This window comes from Dysidea avara, chromosome 11 (assembly GCF_963678975.1).
Source record: "Dysidea avara chromosome 11, odDysAvar1.4, whole genome shotgun sequence".
NCBI classification, from domain to species: domain Eukaryota; kingdom Metazoa; phylum Porifera; class Demospongiae; order Dictyoceratida; family Dysideidae; genus Dysidea; species Dysidea avara.
The window spans coordinates 19,441,656-19,464,395 of NC_089282.1; the positions used below are offsets into that span (position 1 = coordinate 19,441,656).

The 22,740-nt window shown below is 38.3% G+C and overlaps 1 protein-coding gene across 1 annotated transcript in view; it reads left to right on the forward strand.

The window, feature by feature from the left end:
- The window catches only part of LOC136237945 (uncharacterized), a 168,816-nt gene that overhangs the window by 69,655 nt on the left and 76,421 nt on the right, over positions 1-22,740 (forward strand). Inside the window, exon 10 of the mRNA XM_066028232.1 lies at positions 22,315-22,362. Within this exon, the coding sequence (XP_065884304.1) occupies positions 22,315-22,362 (48 nt within the window). The remainder of the gene's footprint in view (positions 1-22,314; positions 22,363-22,740) is intronic.

The window sequence follows — 22,740 nt, forward strand, 5'->3', positions numbered from 1 at the left end:
AGCACTGCACCTCGTATTTACCCAAATTATCGATTGTGGGTTACTATCGATGTTGTGAAGAAGCGATCACTACACTGACTACACGAGTGGCGCCTTCCAAGAGAAGAAAAGAAAGTAATGTTTGCGAAGTGGAGGTACGATATTAAGTATAAGATGGCCATTTCGTGGTTATAATCAGTGGCTGGAGAAAGTGGAATGAAAGTCACGTGATAAAAGTGTTCTGCACACGGAAAGTTCGGGAGTAAGTTTTGATCTATTGTTATTCACAAGAGAAACTTTAGCAATAGCTAGTTGATAATTCAATCTGTGCTGACTCAACACCACTTGTAACAAAGCATTTAGCCTAGCTAAGTCTACAAACTGGCTGTACAATACATTGATTCATAGTTTTTTTTTTGTAAAATATGTATGCAGCAACACAAATTTTGTACATGTATTACTAATAAACAATTAATTCTTTGTAAAATGTATGTGCATAAAGTTCAGTGATAAGTAGCTGAAAGTGGTCTCAGATTCAATCTCAGAGTGATCCTTTTTCAAAAATTTCCTGGGGGGGGGGCATGCCCCCAGACCCCCCTAGAAGGCTTGTGCTTTGCACTGCAGGGTATGCTTCGCACACTAGGATAGTACACTTCTATCTTATGGCCATGCAATTTCAGAAATGGCCAATCAAATTTACTTTTGATTGGCCATTCTGTCCGAGCAATAATTTTCCCTTATATTGTACACTGCACCCTGGCCGGAAGGTGTTCGAACGAACAGGCCCTTTCAGTTGTCTGGAGCTTAGTCTCAACTACATGTAATAGGATGAAGTAATACAATTTCCACTCGAGTACTATCCAATCAAATCACTCACTGATCTCGCCGTCCGGCACTGAGTGGCTGAGTCAGTGTGTTCAGAGGAACAAGCCGTTGAGTATCAGTCCGTCTCAAATCTCTTCGTCGATTGCAGTCCAGGTGTTGACAAAAGTTGAAGTGACAACTCAGCAGCCTTAATGTTTCACGTGCAACACTTGAAATTATAAGCGCCCCGCTCTTTCAGCAGTATAAGCGCTTTCTGAAATAATTTTGTGTTGTCTAAAGATAAGTATTGATACGGAAAATTTAACACCTTGGTATGGTTTTGATACTTGAAGAAGAAGACAACCAACCTGATTGAAGATAACAAGGCACACAGAGAATACACTCGTTGGAACGTGAGGCATTGAGTGAGGTAGTGAGTGAGGCAGTGAGTGAGGCAGTGAGTGAGACTAAAATCGGAGTTTTTAGGCAATTTTAAAAAATTTTATTTCTTGCCACTTTTGTTGTATTTAATGCTGTTTTATGTATTATATGGACTAGTGCTATTCCGTAAAGGTGATTTTCACAGCGTAAAATGTCTGTAGGATGATTTTTAAAGGCAGAATTTTGGGCGGCGCACGAAACATTCACCACAATCCCTACTTAAATGGTACGACCATACCGTTTGGTGTTGACGTTAGCACTCCAGTCTAATATTTATGCCTTTTATTATGCTGGCGTATTTGATGCAGGCTGAGTATTAACTACTGAACTAAAAAACAGAACCTAGTATAGCGTAATATATTAAAATCTAGGCTGCTCAAGTAATTTTTTTTTTAATTAACATTCTGAGATTGAATTTGGTGGCAATTTTGACTGAAATTTGCTGGGTTCAGCACTATAAGTATGAATGCTAATAGTAACTATATACTGAGCTAGACTATGAAACAACATTAGTTATCATCTAGGTTATAATATATGCTTCCCATTAGGGATGAGCCCAATTTACTTTTTTTCCACCTATTTTTCTTTTCAGCAATTCTTTTATTTCTTACCTATTTTGCTCAATAGTTTGCTTGAAATTTTTCTATTTTGCTGAGCTTCAGTAAAAATTAATTGCAGTATCTCAAGCTTACAAGCATATGTGACTGCTCTATTAGAATATTTCATACATAGTGACTGCTTTATTAGAGTATCTCGATCTTTAGTCACCATTTCCTATGAGCATGTGTTGTCCTAATACTATGTGTGACTGTTCTATTAGAGTATCTCAATCTTTTTCATACAAAATGTGCTAAGTTGCCATTCCTTGGTGCCCATTTTTTCCAATTTTCCACCTATTTTTCCAGCATTTTGTTCTTTGCTTTTACCAACGTTTATTTCCAAAAATTTTGCTGGCAAAATTGGTGCATCACTACTTCCCATAGAAATTTTGGAAATCAAAATCAACTTTCTGGGATTGAATTTGTTGACAATTTGACTATAAGTAATTTTGTGATAATTAAATTAGGCTTGCGTTCATTATTCCAGCATAATTTTAGGCATACTAGGGCATAAAAGCATAATACTGGCATAATGGAGCATAATTGCAGCATAATGGGATAAATTACGACCACAATATCTGCTATAACAGCCACAAAGTCAAGAACTAACCTGTTTTGGATGGTGAAATGATTCCTAACAACAAATAGAATGCACTACACTAATAGTCTTGCTACAAGTTTACAGTTGACAAAATAATTTTTTTATTATGGGTTTGAGTTTTATGGGACACATGTAGGCACATGCCAACTAGTACCAAGGCATGGCAAACCAGTTGTTGAACTTTAATTTGGTGTATCACACATTCTGATTGTTGAATAAAATGTGATTATGATGATTATGATTATTGAAAGACAATATCTATGATGGAATTTCTGATGATAAATTTAGTGGTAAGTCAGATAGCAAGTGAATGTCTGGGCATTGAAAATAGTTAAGTCTGCAGATCTGCAGTGAGACTGAGGTTAATATTAAATCAGGAAATATTAGTTCAAAAAGATCGAGATTCTCTAATAGAATAGTCAAACACTCTAATAGAAAAGTCATCTCATGTGACAGAGAGAATGAGTGTGTTTATTTCCAGGATGATGTATGTTCTTGGCATGGTGCTGCAAATGCAAGTTACATATTATACTCAGCAGTTGCTGTCCTTAGAATACCAATTGCTGCAACTCATAAGATCAATCAGAATTATTCAGAAACCATTCATAATCATTATTTATGACAAGTATAAGAAAAACAATTGGAATTTTAAATTAGATTAGGGACAGTGTATAATGCTGCAATAAAAAGTACTGAAACAAGCTGGATCGAAGTAGTACGTAATGTCCAAATACTGTAAAACAATAAGAAGTGAATATCCCTACTGTGCTACACTCAATGCACAGTAGGGATATTCACTTCTTATTGTTTTACAGTATTTGGACATTACGTACTACTCCGATCCAGCTTGTTTCAGTACTTTTTATTGCAGCATTATATACTGTCCCTAATCTAATTTAAAATTCTGAATTTTTTTCTTATACTTGTTTGTGAGGTTTTTTTGCAAGCTCATGACCACTGATTATCTGCTGAGTTACTCACAGCACTATTATACTAGATTATGACTCATACAATAACAACTGATCAGTGGGCGTGGCTCTACATAAGCCTGCAGACAATAATGGACATGGATTCGTGCATACCTACGGACTGATGAATGGGTGTGGCTACCATATGTCTACACACAGTAATTTACGTAAGTGGGCATGGATTCGTGCATACCTACACGCTGATGAATACCATATGTCTACAGACTGTAATTTACGTAAGTGGGCGTGGCTCACGAAAGAAGCAGAGCTACACTATGATGTGTAGTAACACCTCCACATTTAATTTAGCACGTGAGGTCAGACCCGGATAATCTGTAAAGCAGGATCTGGATGACCCGACTCGGTTTAACATTGTTACTAAATAAACTATATTTATTGACTTACACATTGCTATATAGTTCGCCGTGAGTTGCTCTCTCTGATCGATATCAACAGCGAGTCGCGTACGCGTGTGTTTTTGGTGCAACTGGTGACCACACATATTCGAATAGTTTAATGCAATATACACTGGTACGGGAAGCTGTACTGTAGTCTATTAACACTTAGCGGTAGAACCTTGACTGATGGCCATGGTAAAGAAGGATAAAAGGTAAGACAATAGCGCAAGCATTGTATGCTTATCAATATACCAAAGGTTTTTTCTTAAACTAGAAACGTTTCTGTGAAAAATTAGGGCTGTAGCTGTAGCCACTTTTCCGCTACGCTTGACTGAAGGCGTCAGGCAGGCAGGCAGGCAGTAGAAAATTCTGTTGATTAATTTTTTTTCTAAAGTCTGTAGCAACTTGATGCAAATGTTTCGGGTCGATCTGAAGACACTTTTGGGCTTGGTTTTACCCAACCAATACTGTCATGTCATTGTGAGGAAAAATCGTGGCAGGTTTTTGGGTTATATTATATCACGGATCACCCCCACACCTTTGATGTCCCTAATATACAGTACTATCGTACTGTATGATATAATGCCTATAGCTTCTGAGGAACTACAGATATGCCCACAGACTCCCCACCCCCCTGCTCTAATATGTCTACTAACTCTGGAGCACATCCACTTTTCAAGCTAACAGTTGAAGTGACACTTCTCCATTCACATTTTATCTGATGAAGAATTTCTCTGCACAAAGAAAACTTCACAAAATAAAAGCATGATGCATCACTGAAAAGCACAAAAACAATTGTAATAGGGAGAAAATTGGGGAAATACCGATAAGCATGATAAGCAAATTTTGGAGACTCAAGCGTAATTCAATGCTAGAAGCATAAATGCTACTGTACTGGTAGTATAAGGTCTATAAGTATACAGTACCGCCCAGAGGTAATGTTACACTCGTGAGCAGTTGACACTCAAGTAAGCAAATTTTGACCTGTGATTTCTTTGGCATGTGTGTGCTAACTAACTCAGCACCTGTAGCCACAATAGGCGAGCTCCCTTGGGTGGCTGCTCCGGTAACCATGTGCTTTCGCACTTGATGTATTCCAGTCATGCGTTGTGTCGAGTCGTGGCCTGGATTTGAGCACTTGTGCTTCCTGGCGGTACTGTATCTCTGTAGTAAATTTTGAAAATTGACCTTTTTAGAATAATTTTGGTGGCAATTTTGGTTGAAATTAAGTTGAAAAGTTTTATTGAATATGTACTGAGCTACAAAACAATTAGCATAATGTCTGTAGGCTTATACTAAAACGCAAGCATTACAAAATGTTTAACATAGATATTGTTGGCATACATGTGGTGTGCAGGTACATGATTTTTCATCTCCAGAGAATTTTTAGTGACATTAACTAAGATGTGGATAGAATCAGTAACTCAATTTAGAACAGATATTTTAAGTATTTTTTTAAACTGATAAACAGTGTTTTATACTCTTGACTGTTTTATTAGAGTATATGACTGTTGTATTAGAGTATCTCGATCTTTAAAACTAATGTAGAAGATGCTCTTGTGCTATGCTTAAGAGTGCTCTGTACTGTTCCGCTTATGGCTTCTGAGGTTAGCACAGCTGGGGTTTACTAATAGATTCCCATGGTCACCAGTAATTATCTAATTAGTCTGTGGCTTGTTTAACGTGTGGCGCGCCCAATGAGAAAATGTCTTTTATGATGAAATAACCTGCCACAAACGAAGAAAGAAGAGCGATATACATGAAGGAAGCGAAGTAAGTGTTGTATCTTCTTCATCGTGGTCTAATGTGAATATAGCGATCCGTAATAGACCGATTATCTTCTGGTTACGCAAAAAAGAAATAATAACTGTGGCCATAGAACAGCTGCGGGCACTTCAGTTTCTACACCTTGATACTAAAATTAGAACTAGTTCGTCATTTTATACCCGATAGGTACGAAAATTTCAGATGGGCAACCATGGTATTTATGCATTAAAAAAGCGTTTGTCGTTTTTTGATAGCTCCTTCTGGCAAGGAATGGTGTGGAGGTAAAGAAGGCTGATTAGTTCCAGCACAAAAGCGGAAGAAGAGTGTCTGATAACTGAGAAACCAGAAAACAAAAATAGAAACGCATGTTTGTTTGTACAGTTTTCAATAATGTATTTTTGAAGAATCAAGTCTCTAGGGCGCAAACTGTGGGACTACAGTATGGAGGGAAACTTTGGCGCCGTTAAAATTTGGCGAATGACCATGAATTCGCCAAATTTTCCCCATCCAAATATTTTCGTTGGTGGAGAAAATAGCAAATCAAGCCTCGGATTAATTAATTCACTACTCGACCAAGGGATACTGGGTCAGGCATCATGCTAGAGCAAGGCTTACCTCAACTATACGTATATGTGACCTCATAGGTAGCTAGCTATACTCAACTAGCTACTGTACACGTATCCTCAAACCTCACCTCAAAACAGGCGTAACAAGTAGCACTATTCCAGAGGGTGTAGATCTACTGTTAGTTAATAGCTGACTCCAGATGCCGAAGAGGCGTGGCACTCTCAGTTCTCACTTCAGACACAGCAATTAGTAACCTAATTAATTAAATAGGGTGTGCGCTTTGCTAATAATTTGCCAAATTTTATTTCGCCAACAGTGATATTTTGCTTGGCTCGCCAAATTTTTTCCCCTCCAAAGTTTCCCTCCGTACGGTACAGTAGTTCTAGTTTGAAGTGAGTAATTATAACTCGCCTTTTACAGTGAATTAAGACATGGGGTTTGGACTAAACTGTGCAGTAGTGATAGCTTATTGCAAAATGGTTTAATCCGTTCGTAAGTCATAGCAGAAAACCAAATTATGGGAAGCCATACGTGGAACTGTACAGAGCACTCTTAAATAGGTAATAATTTGTTAGAGACAGATGTATTATATTATGTACCACTCTGGGTGGGCAGTTCAAAGGCACCGCCACTGCCATAATTTGTATATGGCACTGTTGCAGACTGCAGTGAGTGCATTATGTAATAGTTGTATCATGTACCCAAGTGATTTGCCTGATATGTACTGGGTGTACATATCAGGCAAATCACGAGGGCACGTGATACAACTGATATGTACCATGTAGGCTAATAGCCTATTGTGGTGGGCGACTAATCACCCAAGCCAAAAAGAGGCAACCCGCTGGATTTATTATATAGAGAGTCTTGTAAAATTCGATTATGGGTCAGCAGCAAGTAACGTTGCAGTTACGTTTGTTAACATAAACGGGAAAATCCTATGAATATCACGGAAACACTCAATTTTGCGATTTAACAAGTGTTTCAAAGTTGCTACATCGTTTAACCACTGTTTACAATGTTTTCTAAACATCCAGAGGGGTAAGCTTTACTGTAGAGTGGTTACCTCGTGATATACGAAAAGTGGGCGTGGTACGTAATCAAACACGCGGACACGCGATTGTAAATTAACCATGACACTAGTTCTTACCTTAAACTTCCGTTTGTCAACTCATAGGGTGGTAAGGGTGTTGAATCGCCTTCGTATGAGTGCTGTAGAATGCAAAATCAGGTTCATGGTTTTCATCACGTGAGTAATAATAAATTCCCACAATCGAATACTGCCAGGATTCTTATAAAAACAAGCAACGTTACCTCATCAGATATATCAAGGCCATAGTACATTTAAATATATCATGGCCAGCCATGGTTTATTTTAAATGTACCATAGCCAGCCATGGTTTAACTTAAATGTACCATGGCCAGCCAGGCTTTATAAGATATGTACCCTGGAATTTGGCTTTGAAGTTAGGTGGTTTCATGGTACATACCTTATAATGCACTGGTTGCAGTTGTGCAGACCGCAATGAGTTCATTATAGAGTGCAATATACAGATATTTCACTGGCTGTGGTTTTGTGCAGCATTGCACAAGTGCTGGCAGCCGAGACCACTATGGCACCTCACAGCTCACTTGAATTCTTCTATAGCCTGACATATAAAAGTCGATTGTGGGCCATAACATCACCAATACGTATAATGTTTACCAAGCAACTAATGGCGATCGATAAAGCCAACGTGGTGGCCACAACTCTAGTCTACATATATAATGTACTTATACACCTTGCAAGTCTGGTGCCATCTGAGGCCAGATTAAACTATAGTTCACTTTGAAAATGACTCAGTAAAACTATTATATTCTAAATAATACTCACTATAACGTTTGATTGTGGCAACCAGTTGTTGTCACGTCACCAGATTCAAGTTTAGCCAGTGTGGATAGTAAGAATTAGACTAGTATTGTTTAGTAGTTAGGTTATGTTCATTCAAACTGTCTATTAGCTGCTTTTTTTCACTGAAAAGAATCACAGACAATTCAGTAATCACGTATGCTGAGCACTACATGATGAGAGTCAACCAGCGAATGCAGGTTAGTGCTAATGGTATCCAATAGCGTACTAGCTTTCAATATCTCTGGTGGCTGAGATACTGTAGAGAAAACGTCACCATAGCGTTCGGCTCTGTCACCACAATCGATGTTAGAAACCTGGCCTTTATAAGAGGTGCAGCTGTCTTGTGAGACTCTCCCCACCTATTAGGTGAGTGGTACATAACAGTTATACAACGTGCACTCGTGCTCTGCCTGTATAAATGCACTCACCTTCAGGCTTAACGGCCCTCAGGCCCAATGCGTTTATATCAGGCAGAACACTTGTGCCCATTGTGTAGCTCGGTCATAAACTGCTAAGATGCTTAGCTATGTTCAATGGCAACACTATGAAAAATTTCTGAAGGGGGTGGAAGGGGGCACTGCCCTACCTCTAAATCCACCCCTGCTTGTAAGTGTACAAGGCCTCAGGTTGTTTAGAATAATAATCATTTGTATTCCACAATGTATGTAAAATGACATCAAAGCCAAGAAGAGTTAAGCTGTAGAAAGAGGTAACAGCCTTAAAAACCAAGTTTAAAATGAAGGGTGCAGTGGAAAAAGAGGACATGTGCCATTTTTGTACATTTTTAGTTTATTAGTCAAAAAGAAAGTGTTATGAAAGTAGAATGAATGTATGAAGTTTCAGAACTCAACTCAGCTGCTGCGCAGTGTAACGTAGCTTTATAAAAAGGTTACATAATGAAATAATTAAAAGTCACGTGAGCTAAAATGGACGACTCGTGTTTAAGTACGCCTGGAGTTAGCGAATCTCGCCATGGCAGGAAGCGGTTAAGGATGGAACAGAATTGGAAAAAGAAGAAAAGGAAGTTAGGAAAAGACAGAGGTGAAGCATATATTACTTACAAAGGCGAAGCCAAAATGCCAAAGAAGATTCGGCCCATTACATACTATTGTGTATTCAATTGTCGACGAAAAGTAACCGAAACTGACAGGAAACGAATATTTGAGAGTTTTTATGCTTTGGAAAGCCATGATGAGCAAAACAAGTACCTTTATGGATTGATTGAGAAAAAAGAGATTCGAAGATGTCGAACACAAAAGCCTTTCAAGAGGCACAGCTTTGTTTACAACGTTCGTTTGAACAATGGGAAACATGTAGAGGTATGTAAAAAGACCTTTTGTGATCTACATGCAGTTGGGAAGCAGCGAGTTGAAATAATAGCAACGAAAATTCTCAGTGGAGTTATTTTATCTGGTGATGAGTGGGGAAGACATCATAATCGCCCTAAAAGAATACCAGAGGAGGCAAAAGAAAAGATCAGAGAGCACATAAAATCGTTTCCTCATAGAAAAAGCCATTATTCCCAAAAAAGATAACAGAAAAAGGAAGTACTTAAGTGAGAATCTCAGTATTTCTAGAATGTATGGTTTGTATTTACAAAAGTATGAGCCACAAGTATCTGAAACTGTGGCTAAACCACAGGTTAAAGAGTGGTTGTACAGAAAAATATTTAATGAAGAGTTTGACCTAAGCTTTAGCTATCCACGCAGTGATACTTGTGAAAAGTGTGATCTGTTAAATATAGCAATTCAGAATGCATCAGATGAACAGCGAGATGAGCATCAGAAAGAGCTTGTGGAGCAGCAAGAGAAAACAAGTCAAGGCTATAGTTTTCTTAAGAAGGATGCAGATGCTACAAAGCATGCAACAAATCATCAGTTAATAACATTCGACCTCATGCAGAACTTACCGGTTCCAACCTTGACACATAGTACCATGTTTTATTCAAGGCAACTGTGGGTGTACAAGTTTGGGATACATAATGCTACATTTCATTCTGCAGGCATGTATATGTGGGATGAAACTGTTGCAAGTAGAGGAGCAGATGAAATTTGCTCTTGTCTTCAAACATACATTGATACATTACCAACTAACATACAACAGCTCACTTGTTACTCAGATGGTTGTTTTGGTCAAAACAAAAATTTTCAGATGATTTGTTTTTGGAACCTTCAAGTAGAAAAACGTTTCAAGCAAATAGACCACAAATACTTAGTGCGTGGTCATACCTACTTGCCAAATGATCGAGATTTTTCCCATATTGAAAAAAGAAAAGGTAGTGTTACAGTGTATGTTCCTGAAGGCTGGAAGAAAATTGTTGAAGAGTCTTGTCCTAAAAAGTCATTTGACGTGTTTACTATGGATTTGTCACTTTTTAAAGATTTCACTGGCATAGTGAAACAACATACACAGAGGAAAAAAGAAACCGACAAACATCCAGTGCTCATTAGTAAGGCAACATGGATGAATTTTAGTCAAACCATGAACACTTCAGGGAAAGTTCAACTCCATCCAAATGAAGTATGGCTCAGATATTCATACTCTGCAACTGAACAATGGAGCAAACTGAACTTACTGAAGGGAAGGAAGAAGCTACAGCCATCATATGATGCCAACTTACCTTTAAAGTATCCCACTGGCCATCAAATCAAAAGAAAAAGAAGTTGAAGATTTGAAGCAAATGATCCCGTTCCTACCTGCTGAACATAGGCAGTTTTATATGGACTTGGATTCTGGAGATAGTGACGTTACAGACTCTGAAGTGGATGATTAATCTATAAACATGTGTGGTGTTAAAATGAACAGTACAAGTAATTTTACATATTATTTATGTATAAACTCCATGAGGTACAAATACAGTAAGGAAATTAATAGATAAAATACGAAAATAGCAAAAAAATAAAGTGCAAACTTTGAACCTGTTTTTCTCAAAAGTTTAAAAATGGCACATGTCCCTTTTTTCCACTGGGTCCTTCAAATGTTAATTGTGAAATCAAAGGGTGCAGTAATGTAATGTTAATGCTTATCATTTTTATTATCTAATTATTGAAATTCTTGGCTGCCACCTTTAATATCACAACTTTTTTTTAAAAGCAGCACTTTTTTACAGTTTGGCTATTGTGGCCTGGTGTATCAAGACACACGATAGTGTGTCGTGCGGCCCAAGAAGCCGGCGCGCCACACGTTGAGTATATTGACAGGAAAAACGAAAACGTCAGTTTCACACCTTTGTATCTCAGTGATCACTTATCCGATTGGAACCAAATTTGCTATACAGTTGTCCGCCAGCCAGGGGAGTCTACATTCCTAATTTGAAGGAAATCGCTCCAGCCATTTCCGAGATACGAGCTGCCAAAGTTTCTTTTTTTTTCTTTTTCGTCTTTTCGCACACTTGCAAAAATTGCTATAACAAGCAAACGCGTACTCCGATCGCCATGAAATTTGGCACACAGAAAGGGAGTCCAATGGCGAATCCTAGCATCAAATTTGGTACAAATCCGATGAATGGTTCAGGAGTTGTGACCGATTATTCGTGTAAAACAAGATCGATTTGTTGTCACGCCTACAGGGTAAACCGCTTCATGAAATGAGTTGAAAATTGCTATGTAGATGGAGTAACCATCGTAGGAGTGCCTTTTGGTGGTTTGAAAGGAATCGAGATAAAGACCATGGAGATATGACACAAAATCCAACCTGTGTCACAATTACGCTATCGATTTTTACGAATAAAAAAGTATTAGTTTTCACGCCTACTAGGCAAACCGCTTAGAGCAATGAGCTGAAAGTCGGTGTATAGCTGGAACAATCTTCATAGAAAGTACTTGCAGTAGTACAGAAGAATCGGATTACAAACCACTGAGTTATGATTCTAAAGCCAACTCCGTGTAGCAAATGCGAGATCGAGATACTCTAATAGAACAGTCACCCTAATAGAGCATTCGGCTAATTTATTTATTCCATTATAGAATTTTATTACATCACAAGTTATTCTGTAGGGAGTTCAGATGCAAACAGTTAATCTTATAGACAGTTTAGCAAGAAGCAAGTCACCATGTGGAGAGTTTAAGCAAATATATCACTATAGAGATTCAGAACATTACAAGTCACACTGAAGAAAGTTCAGCTATAAACAAGTCATGCACCCTGTAGAGAATTCAGCTACAATTAAGTCACTCTCTAGAGAATTCAGCTACACAGAATTCAGCTACACACACGTCACCGTGGAGAGAGTTCAGCTACAAACAAATTATCCTGTAGAGAGATCAGCTACAAATAAAACACTTTGCAGAGTGTTCAGCTACAACAAATCAATCTTTAGAGCGATCAGCAATGAACAAATCAACACAAATCTACCTGTATAGAGATAAGCTAGAAACAAATCACCCTGTAGAGAGTTCAGCTACAAAAAATCACCCTGTAGAGACATCAACTAGAAACTAGACACAATGTAAGAAGTTCAGCTACAAGCAATCACCCTGTAGAGAGTCCAGCTAAAACAAATCAACCTGCAGAGAGATCAGCTACAAACAAATTACCTTGTAGAGAGATCGGCTACAAACAAATCAACCTGCAGAGAGATCAGTTACACACAAATCAACTTGTAGAGAGATCAGCTATAAAAAAATCACCCTGTAGAGACATCAGCTAGAAACTAGACACAATGTAAGGAGTTCAGCTACAAGCAAATCACCCTGTAGAGAGTTCAGCTAAAACAAATCAACCTGCAGAGAGATCAGCTACAACAAATCACCTTATAGAGAGTTCAGCTACAAACAAATTACCCTGTAGAGAGATCAGCTAGAAACTAGACACAATGTAAGGAGTTCAGCTACAAGCAAATCACCCTGTAGAGAGTTCAGCTAAAACAAATCAACCTGCAGAGAGATCAGCTACGAACAAATCACCTTATAGAGAGTTCAGCTACAAACAAATTACCTTGTAGAGAGATCGGCTACAAACAAATCAACCTGCAGAGAGATCAGCTACACATAAATCAACTTGTAGAGAGATCAGCTATAAAAAAAATCACCCTGTAGAGACATCAGCTAGAAACTAGACACAATGTAAGGAGTTCAGCTACAAGCAATCACCCTGTAGAGAGTTCAGCTAAAACAAATCAACCTGCAGAGAGATCAGCTACAAACAAATCACCTTATAGAGAGTTCAGCTACAAACAAATTACCTTGTAGAGAGATCAGCTAGAAACTAGACACAATGTAAGGAGTTCAGCTACAAGCAAATCACCCTGTAGAGAGTTCAGCTAAAACAAATCAACCTGCAGAGAGATCAGCTACACACAAATCAACTTGTAGAGAGATCAGCTACAAACAAATCACCCTGTAGAGAGATCAACTAGAAACTAGACACAATGTAAGGAGTTCAGCTACAAGCAAATCACCCTGTAGAGAGCCCAGCTACAAACAAACCAACCTGTAGGGCGATCAGCTATAGAAACAAATCACCCTGAAGAGAGGTCAGCTACAAAAAATCACCCTGTAGAGATATCAGCTAGAAACAAATCACCCTGAAGAGAGGTCAGCTACAAAAAATCATCTTGTAGAGAGATCAACTACAAACAAAACACTTTGCAGAGAGTTCAGCTACAAACAAATCAACCTTTAGAGCGATCAGCAACAAACAAATCAACCTGTAGAGAGATCATCTAGAAACAAATCAACCTGCAGAAAGATCAGCTACAAACAAATCAGCTTGTAGAGAGATCAGTTACACACAAATCAACCTGTAGAGAGATAAGCTAGAAACAAATCACCCTGTAGAGAGTTCAGCTAAAACAAATCAATCTGCAGAGAGATCAGCTACAAACAAATCACTTTATAGATAGTTCAGCTACAAACAAATTACCTTGTAGAGAGATCGGCTACAAACAAATCACCCTGCAGAGAGATCAGCTACACAATCAACTTGTATAGAGATCAGCTACAAACAAATCAACCTGTAGAGAGATCAGCTAGAAACAAATCACCCTGAAGAGAGGTCAGCTACAAAAAATCACCCTGTAGAGAGAAACAAATCACCCTCAAGAGAGGTCAGCTACAAACAAAACACTTTGCAGAGAATTCAGCTACAAACAAATCAAATTTTAGAGTGATCAGCAACAAACAAATCAACTTGTAGAGAGATCAGCTACAAACAAATCAACCTGCAGAAAGATCAGCTACAAACAAATCAGCTTGTAGAGAGACCAGTTACACACAAATCAACCTGTAGAGAGATAAGCTAGAAACAAATCACCCTGCAGAGAGTTCAATTACAAGCAAAACACCCTGTAGAGAGTTCAGCAACAAAGAAACCACCATGTAGAGAGTTCAGCTGCAAACAAATCACCTTATAGAGAGTTCAGCTACAAACAAATTACCATGTAGAGAGATCAGCTAAAACAAATCAACCTGCAGAGAGATCAGCTACAAATAAATTACCTTGTAGAGAGATCGGCTGCAAATTAATCAACCTGCAGAGAGATCAGCTACACACAAATCAACTTGTAGAGAAATCAGCTACAAACAAATCAACCTGTAGAGAGATCAGCTAGAAACTAGACACAATGTTAGGAGTTCAGCTACAAGTAAATCAGCCTGTAGAGAGTTCAGCTAAAACAAATCAACCTGCAGAGAGATCAGCTACAAACAAATCACCTTATAGAAAGTTCAGCTACAAACAAATTACCCTGTAGAGAGATCGGCTACAAATTAATCAACCTGCAGAGAGATCAGCTACACTCAAATCAACTTGTAGAGAGATTAGCTACAAACAAATCACCCTGTAGAGAGATCAGCTAGAAACTAGACACAATGTAAGCAGTTCAGCTACAAGCAAATCACCCTTTAGTGAGTTCAGCTACAAACAAATCAACCTCCAGTGAGATCACCTACAAAAAAGCACCTAGTACAGAGTTCAGCAACAAACAAATTACCCTGTAGAGAGATGGGCTACAAACAAATCAACCTGTAGAAAGATCAGCTACACACAAATCAACTTGTAGAGAGATCAGCTACAAACAAATCACCCGGTAGAGAGATCAGCTAGAAACTAGACACAATGTAATGAGTTCAGCTACAAGTACATCATCCTGTAGAGAGTTCAGCTAAAACAAATCAACCTGCAAAGAGATCAGCTACAAACAAATCACCTTATAGACAGTTCAGCTACAAACAAATTACACTGTAGAGAGATCGGCTACAAATTAATCAACCTGCAGACAGATCAGCTACACACAAATCAACTTGTAGAGAGATCAGCTACAAACAAATCACCCTGTAGAGAGATCAGCTAGAAATTAGACACAATGCAAGGAGTTCAGCTACAAGCAAATCACCCTTTAGTGAGTTCAGCTACAAACAAATCAACCTGCAGTGAGATCACCCACAAAAACGCACCTTGTACAGAGTTCAGTTACAAACAAATTACCCTGTAGAGAGATCAGGTAAAAGAATTCACCTTGTAGAGAGTTCAGCAACAAAGAAACCACCATGTAGAGAGTTCAGCTGCAAACAAATCACCCGGTAGAAAGATCAGCTAGAAGAGGTCACCTTGTAGAGAGTTCAGCTACAAAGAAACCACCACATAAAGAGTTCAGCTGCAAATAAATCACTTGTAGAGAGTTCAGCTACAAATAAATCCCCCCTGTAGAGGGATCAGCTAGAAGAAGTCACCTTGTAGAGAGTTCAGCTACAAAGAAACCATCATGTAGAGAGTTCAGCTACAAACAAATCACCCTGTAGAGAGATCAGCTAGAAGAAGTTACCTTGTAGATAGTTCAGCTACAAACAATTCACCCTGTAGAAAGATCAGCTAGAAGAAGTCACCTTGTAGAGTGTTCAGTCACAAAGAAACCATCATGTAGAGAGTTCAGCTGCCAACAAATCACTCTGTAGAGTGTTCAGCTACAAAGAAACCGCCATGTAGAGAGTTCAGCCTCAAACAAACCACCTTGTAGAGAATTCAACTACAACAAATCACCCTGTAGAGAAGAAGTTACCTTGTAAAAGAGTTCAGCTACAAAGAAACCATCATGTAGGGAGTTCAGCTACAAAGAAACCACCATGTAGAGAGTTTAGCTGCAAACAAATCACCTGTAGAGAGTTCAGCTAGAAACAAATCACCCCGTAGAGAGATCAGCTGGACGAAGTCACCTTGTAGAGAGTTCAGCTACAAAGAAACCATCATGTAGAGAGTTCAGCTGCAAACAAATCACCCTGTAGAGAGTTCAGCTACAAAACAATCACCTTGTAGAGAGTTCAGCTAGACGAAGTCACCTTATAGAGAGTTCAGCTACAAAGAAACCATCATGTAGAGAGTTCAGCTACAAAGAAACCACCATGTAGAGAGTTTAGCTGCAAACAAATCACCCTGTAGAGAGACCAGCTAGAAGAGGTCACCATGTAGAGAGTTCAGCTACAAAGAAACCATCCTGTATATAGTTCAGCTACATTTCAAGTCACCCAGTAGAGAGATCAGCTGCAAAAAAATATTCTGTGGGGAATAATGGTCATGTAATAAATATATGTATATAATTTGTATAATTACTAATAAAATCAAAAATAATTGAAGTGTTACAAATCTTCTTTAAGTTCTTTTCTTCTTCCTGTGGTAAAGAAAAAAAACACATGGGATGATAAAAAAGTCCCAAAGCCAGCCATAGGCTGGCTTTGCAGTATACAAATACAAAAAGAAGTGATATCTAATCAAAAACAGCCAAGCTGTAAAAAAAGGTGCGGCCCCCAAAAAGGCCATGGTGAAAAAAGATGTGAAATCCAAGGTGGCGGCCAAGAAATGGCTGTGATGGTAGGTTAATGGTTAAATTTTAATAACGACAATTCAGGTGAATTTGGTGCCAAGACCAAGTGGCATAAAATTCACCTGAATTGTCATTATTAAAATGTAACCATTAACCTACCCTCACAGCCATTTGTTGGCCACCACCTTGGATTTCACATCTTTTTTCACCATGGCCTTTTTTGGGGGCCGCACCTTTTTTTACAGCTTGGCTGTTTTTGATTAAATTTTATATACAGTACCAATAAAGTACAGTACCACTCAACCACTTGTTACTTGCATCTTGAATGCTCACATTTGACAGTCAATAAATAATTGTGAGTGTTGAGTGATTTATGCTGTTGTAGTGAAAGTTTGTGAACAATTTATGCTTGTCTTGCACTCATGCCACACTTGCCTATTCACATATGTAAATAGTCAAGCAGGTACTAAGTGGGAAAAGTCTAAGAATTGGGCAGATTAGTACAATAGGATTTTTTATTATTATTATTAGCACTTTACAGTGACCAGCACTGAAGGTCTGACAGCAACATGTGCTGCAGCCTTAGGATTACCTAACCTAAGTTCAAGGACTTAGACCTAATGACTTGACCTAGTGACTGATAAGGTGTAACAGAAAAGGGGCCAAAGTAAGGGGAAAAAAATCCCTCCAACCCCAGGATTTGAACTGCAGGTCACCCAATGTCTAGTCGGGGCCACACTCAGTCTTCCACCAGAAGGGATGGACTTTCTTCTAAAGTATTTATTAGGATAGTTGAACCTACAATCTGGTATTGATGGAAGAGAAGTGTTTGAGTGCAGCTAGGACTTTCAAGCCACATGAACAATGGAATAACTAGCCATGAGAGTGATGTATATAACTGTTGAGTTACCCTCATGTTGTGATGAATCATTCAGTTTCAGTGAACACCAGTATTCATAATATCAAGACACACGTAGTGTGTCGTGCAGCCCAAGAAGCCAGCGTGTTACACCATGAGTATATTAACAGGAACACCTATGTAGGGGAGTCTACATACCAAATTTGAAGAAAATCACTCCAGCCATTTCCAAGATACGAGCGATATTTTGTTTTAATTTCTTGGTTTTCTTATTCTTCTTCATTTTGCACACTTTGCAAAATCCACCATAAAACACGAATGCATGCTCCAATTGGGCTGAAATTTGGCACACTTAAAGGGCTCATAAGACAGATTGCAGTACCAACTTTGGTAGAAATCCGATGAACATTCACAGAGTTATGACCGATTATTTGCATAAAATAAGGTCAAACTTCTGTCACGCCCACAGGGTAAACCTCTTGGAGGAATGAGTTGAAAATTGCTATGTAGATGGAGTAACCATCGTAGGAGTGCCTTTTGGTGGTTTGAAAGGAATCGAGTAAAGGCCATGGGGATATGACACAAAACCCAACCTGTGTCAAAAATTATGCGATTAATTTTTATGAATAAAAAACTATTAGTTTTTACGCCTACCAGGCAAACCGCCCAGAGCAATGAGCTGAAAATCGGTATGTAGCTGGAATAATCATCATATAAAGTCCTTGCAGTAGTACAGAAGAATCGGATTACAAACCACTGAGTTATGATTCGAAAGGCAACTACATGTAGTAAATACGAGATCGAGATACTCTAATAGAACAGTCACCCTAATAGAGCATTCAGCTACATTTATAACATAGAATTCCATTACATTGCAAGTTATTCTGTAGGGAGTTCAGCTACAAACACAGTTAATCTGATAGACAATTCAGCTACAGGCAAGTCACCCTGTAGAGAGTTCACCTAGAAACAAGTCACCCTGTAGAGAGATCAGCTAGAAGAAGTTACCTTGTAGAGAGTTCAGCTACAAACAAGGGTGGCTCAGCAGGGTGGGCCAGGTGGGCCGTGCCCACCCAATAATCCCTGCCTAAATATTTTAACTGAGCAAACCAGTTTAATTATTCTGACGCCTGGTTTCCAATCATCATTGAAGCGGCTAGCCGTGTTTCTCCTTGTTACAGCTGCTGTTGACATTGTTTGTCATAGTTGTTTTAGGAGGCCATTCATGGTTGTTATCTCACACCATGGACATGGTAAAGTAGTGCCACTGGCCTTTATTTAGGACAGGCGTTTATGGCATTTATTTAGGCGTTTAGGGCCTCAACATATGTGACAACACGTGTCGTCATTGCACTGGACAAGATTCATGATTACTGAGTGTAACTTTTTTCATTATGATGATAAAGAAGTGTTTTACCACACTTGCCACAGGGAGAAGAAAATACGTAGCTTATATATACAACAAGGTCTGATCAAGCCTTTGTAAGTTTAATATTTATTTGATTTAGCTACCAACATTACATTGCCTGCAATGGAAAGATGGACTGGAAAAACTTTTAGGCTGGATACTAGCTAGTTATAAGAATACTGATTACGTTTGATTTATTGTTTAAACTCTATGCAAACTGCTTAAGCCGTTCTTCCTTGCAAGAGTGGTACAAACAGTTATATATATATATATATGGTACAAATGTCTACAAAAACGAGACATTAACACATAGGAATACAAAGACCAACACAATTACAAAACCAGAAAACGAACTGACGAAAATGGAAAAGTACAAAAACAAATTCTTACAATACAGGTCACATATTATTTAGTAAATACAAATGGTAATCCCTGACAAAACTTCTGATAGTGGAGGTCTTTGATCAGATAATAGAAAGATGATGGTATAGCTATTATTTCACTATTGAGAAGCTCTAGAATGGAAGAAATTCTTGGCAAAAGTATGGTGAAATCTCTCAGGGTTAGCAAAATAGAAAATAGTCTTTCACTCTGGTGTCATACTGATAGTTACACTGACCAAATCGAATTGGAGGTGACAATAAGATACATTTGGACTGGTGATACTGGCAATACATTAAACAGCAAGCCTGAAATTGGAGGAGTTTTAACAAATTTTCTGTCAAAATTATCATAATTTTCATTCTCAAGCACTTATCTAAATTTCAAAAAATTTCCTGGGGGGCATGCCCCCAGACCCCTGTAGAGGGCAAAATGCTTTCCATTTTGCAAGCGCAGTGTGCAGTGACTTCTACCCTGTCAAGTCGTAACAGTTTGGCCCACCCAAAGTTTAAAATGTGAGCCGGCCCTGTCCTGGCTAGAAAGAAACCACAGTTCAGCTGCAAACAAAATCACCCTGTGGAGAGTTTAGCTACAAACAAATTACCCTGTAGAGAGATCAGCTAGAAACAAGTCACCCTGCAGAGAGATCAAATAGAAGTTACCTTTATAGAGAGTTCAGCTACAAAGAAACCATCATGTAGAGAGTTCAGCTGCAAACAAATCACCCTGTACAGAGTTCAGCTACAAACAGATCACCCTGTACAGAGTTCAGCTACAAACAGATCACCCTGTAGAGAGATCAGCTAGAAACAGATTACCCTGTAGGGAGATCAGCCAGAAGAAATTACCTTGTAGAGAGTTCAGCTACAAAGAAACCACCCTGAAAAGAGTTTAGCTACATTTCAAGTCACCCAGCAGAGAGATCAGCTGCAAACAAGTCATCCTGTAGGAAATGATTGGCATGTAATAAATATATGTAATTTGTATAATATTATTACTGATAAAATCAAAAATAGTTAAAGTATTAAAAAATCTGCTTTAAATCTTGATTATGATTATGATTGAATCTTTTTCTTCTTCCTGTGGTAAAGAAAAAAGGATAGGTTAAAAAGCCCCAAAGCCAGCCATAGGCCGGCTTTGGGGTATACAAATACAAAAAGAAATTATATCTAATCCAAAACAGCCAAGCTGTAAAAAGAGTGCGCCCCCCAAAAAGGCTATGATGAAAATAGATGTGAAATCCAAGGTGGCGGCCAAGAAATGACTGTGATGGTAGGTTAATAGTAAAAATTTTAATAATGACAATTCAGGTGAATTTTGTGCCACTTGGCCTTTCTGGAGGCCACATTCTTTTTTTACAGCTTGGCTGATTAAGATTAGATAGAGAATACACAATGTTCAATATACAGTAAGTATCATAGTAGACTGGTCGGTGATACAGTAGTCTGTTCTGCTTCCATTGAGTTTGTCACTGCAATGAACTCTAGCTAGGTACTAACTAGCTGAGACTTTGCTATCCAGCTGTTAAAAATAAGCAGACATACATAGGTTAGGGGTGGTCCACAATTTTCTGCTTTTTCGCGAGCATACAAACCATACGCTAGGGGGAGGGGGTAAAATCGCATGTACGCTTTTAAAAATGTCGATCACGTGAGTTGGCGAGAAATCCAAATGTAGTGATAAGGCTCTAGTAGTAAACCTCTACTGCTATTTATTCAGTCTCCAATTATAAATGGTGGACTAAAGTGAGCTGATGCTGTTAATGCCTCATAGATGACTTGTGAGTAGAACTCTTGTGAGCATAATGTACTAGGGATCCAAAGTACTGCTTGACTCTCCAAGTCTACTCCTGCAAGCAAGTGTGACATTGCATTTGAACAGGCTGTACTCTGAAACATCCACTATAGGCCAGCTTTGGGGAATTTTATGTCCACATTCTTTCTTATCAAGTAGGTACTTATGTAGTTTATCTGTATCAACCAGTATAGAAAGAGTCTAAATATCTTAGTTACCAAAATCTGAAAACTATTCCCCCAGGCCCCCCAGAGTGGCATCAATGTCTCTTATACACTTCAAACTCCACTGTATAATTTTCACCGTCAAAGTTGCTCTCCTCACTTTTTGGTCCACCTCTGACATTAAGGCTTATGCTGAAGAATGTTTTGTAGCCTTACTGCTCTATTAACAATGTGAATTCTAGATATTGGTTTTGCTCTAGCTAACAAGCCACGCTTAACTTGGCACTTCTGTAGACAACACCATTTTGACAACAAATGCAGTGAGCAAATATTCGGAGTTGATCTTTTTTGAATAGCTGTCAATTTGAAAGAATCATAAAAGCTTTCCCCACAAAAACCTACTGTTTAATCAAATTTCCATTAAGGCTAAATTTCACATAATTTGTGCTAGTTGATTACTCCTTTTATGACATTTTGTGAATATTGACATGGAAAAGGAACAGGCGTGCACACATGCATATGACAACTACGTATGTCCTCTCTCACCATCTTATTAATCATGTAACACAATTATGTGATTGCGCCAATACCAAACATGGCCTACTGTTGATGAGTCAAGCTTTATAAACACCACTTACATATCACTACTTACTTTCCCACAGTTATATTTTGAGGGTCATTCATTTTCTACTCAGGTTATCTACTCTATAGAGTGAGTCATAAAAATGATGAACACAGCTAAGCAACCATGAAGTCTAAGATTTTTTTTTCATCAGAAAGTTGTACAAACTTGCTGATGTACATGCAATAAAGATTTCGATTACAAGCAAACAAAGTTATTTTCATTTCTGTATGCATAACATTGATCATTTTAATGCATTGTATATGTGCATGTTCGTAATTGTATGGCTCACTGTGTGAATGTTGATTTGGTACCATAGGTGCTATTAGACCAGAGATATGGAGAATTGGATTTTCAAGGAGATATGGTAAATTCCTGAGTGATGTGATTTACTTATTTTGTAGTACTAAACAACTGAACATGACTGTGGTTATGTGTTTGCACCAAACAACCAACAAAAATGTTCAGGACACCAGCTGGCATCGCAGCAATCATCAATAATTTTTTGCATTATAGAAAATTTGATCATAATACCCACACAGAGTAGCATGGATATGTGAAGGAATTAATATAACACCTATATCTCAAAATACCCTCTTGTGATTCTTTGCTGGACTATGCTGTATCTATAACCATATGGTGTAGGTTTCAAAAATATGCTAGCATAAAAGAGTTGTGATATTGACGGTGGTAGCCAAGAAATGGCCGCAATGATAATTAATTTGTAATGTCACAAATTAAGTCA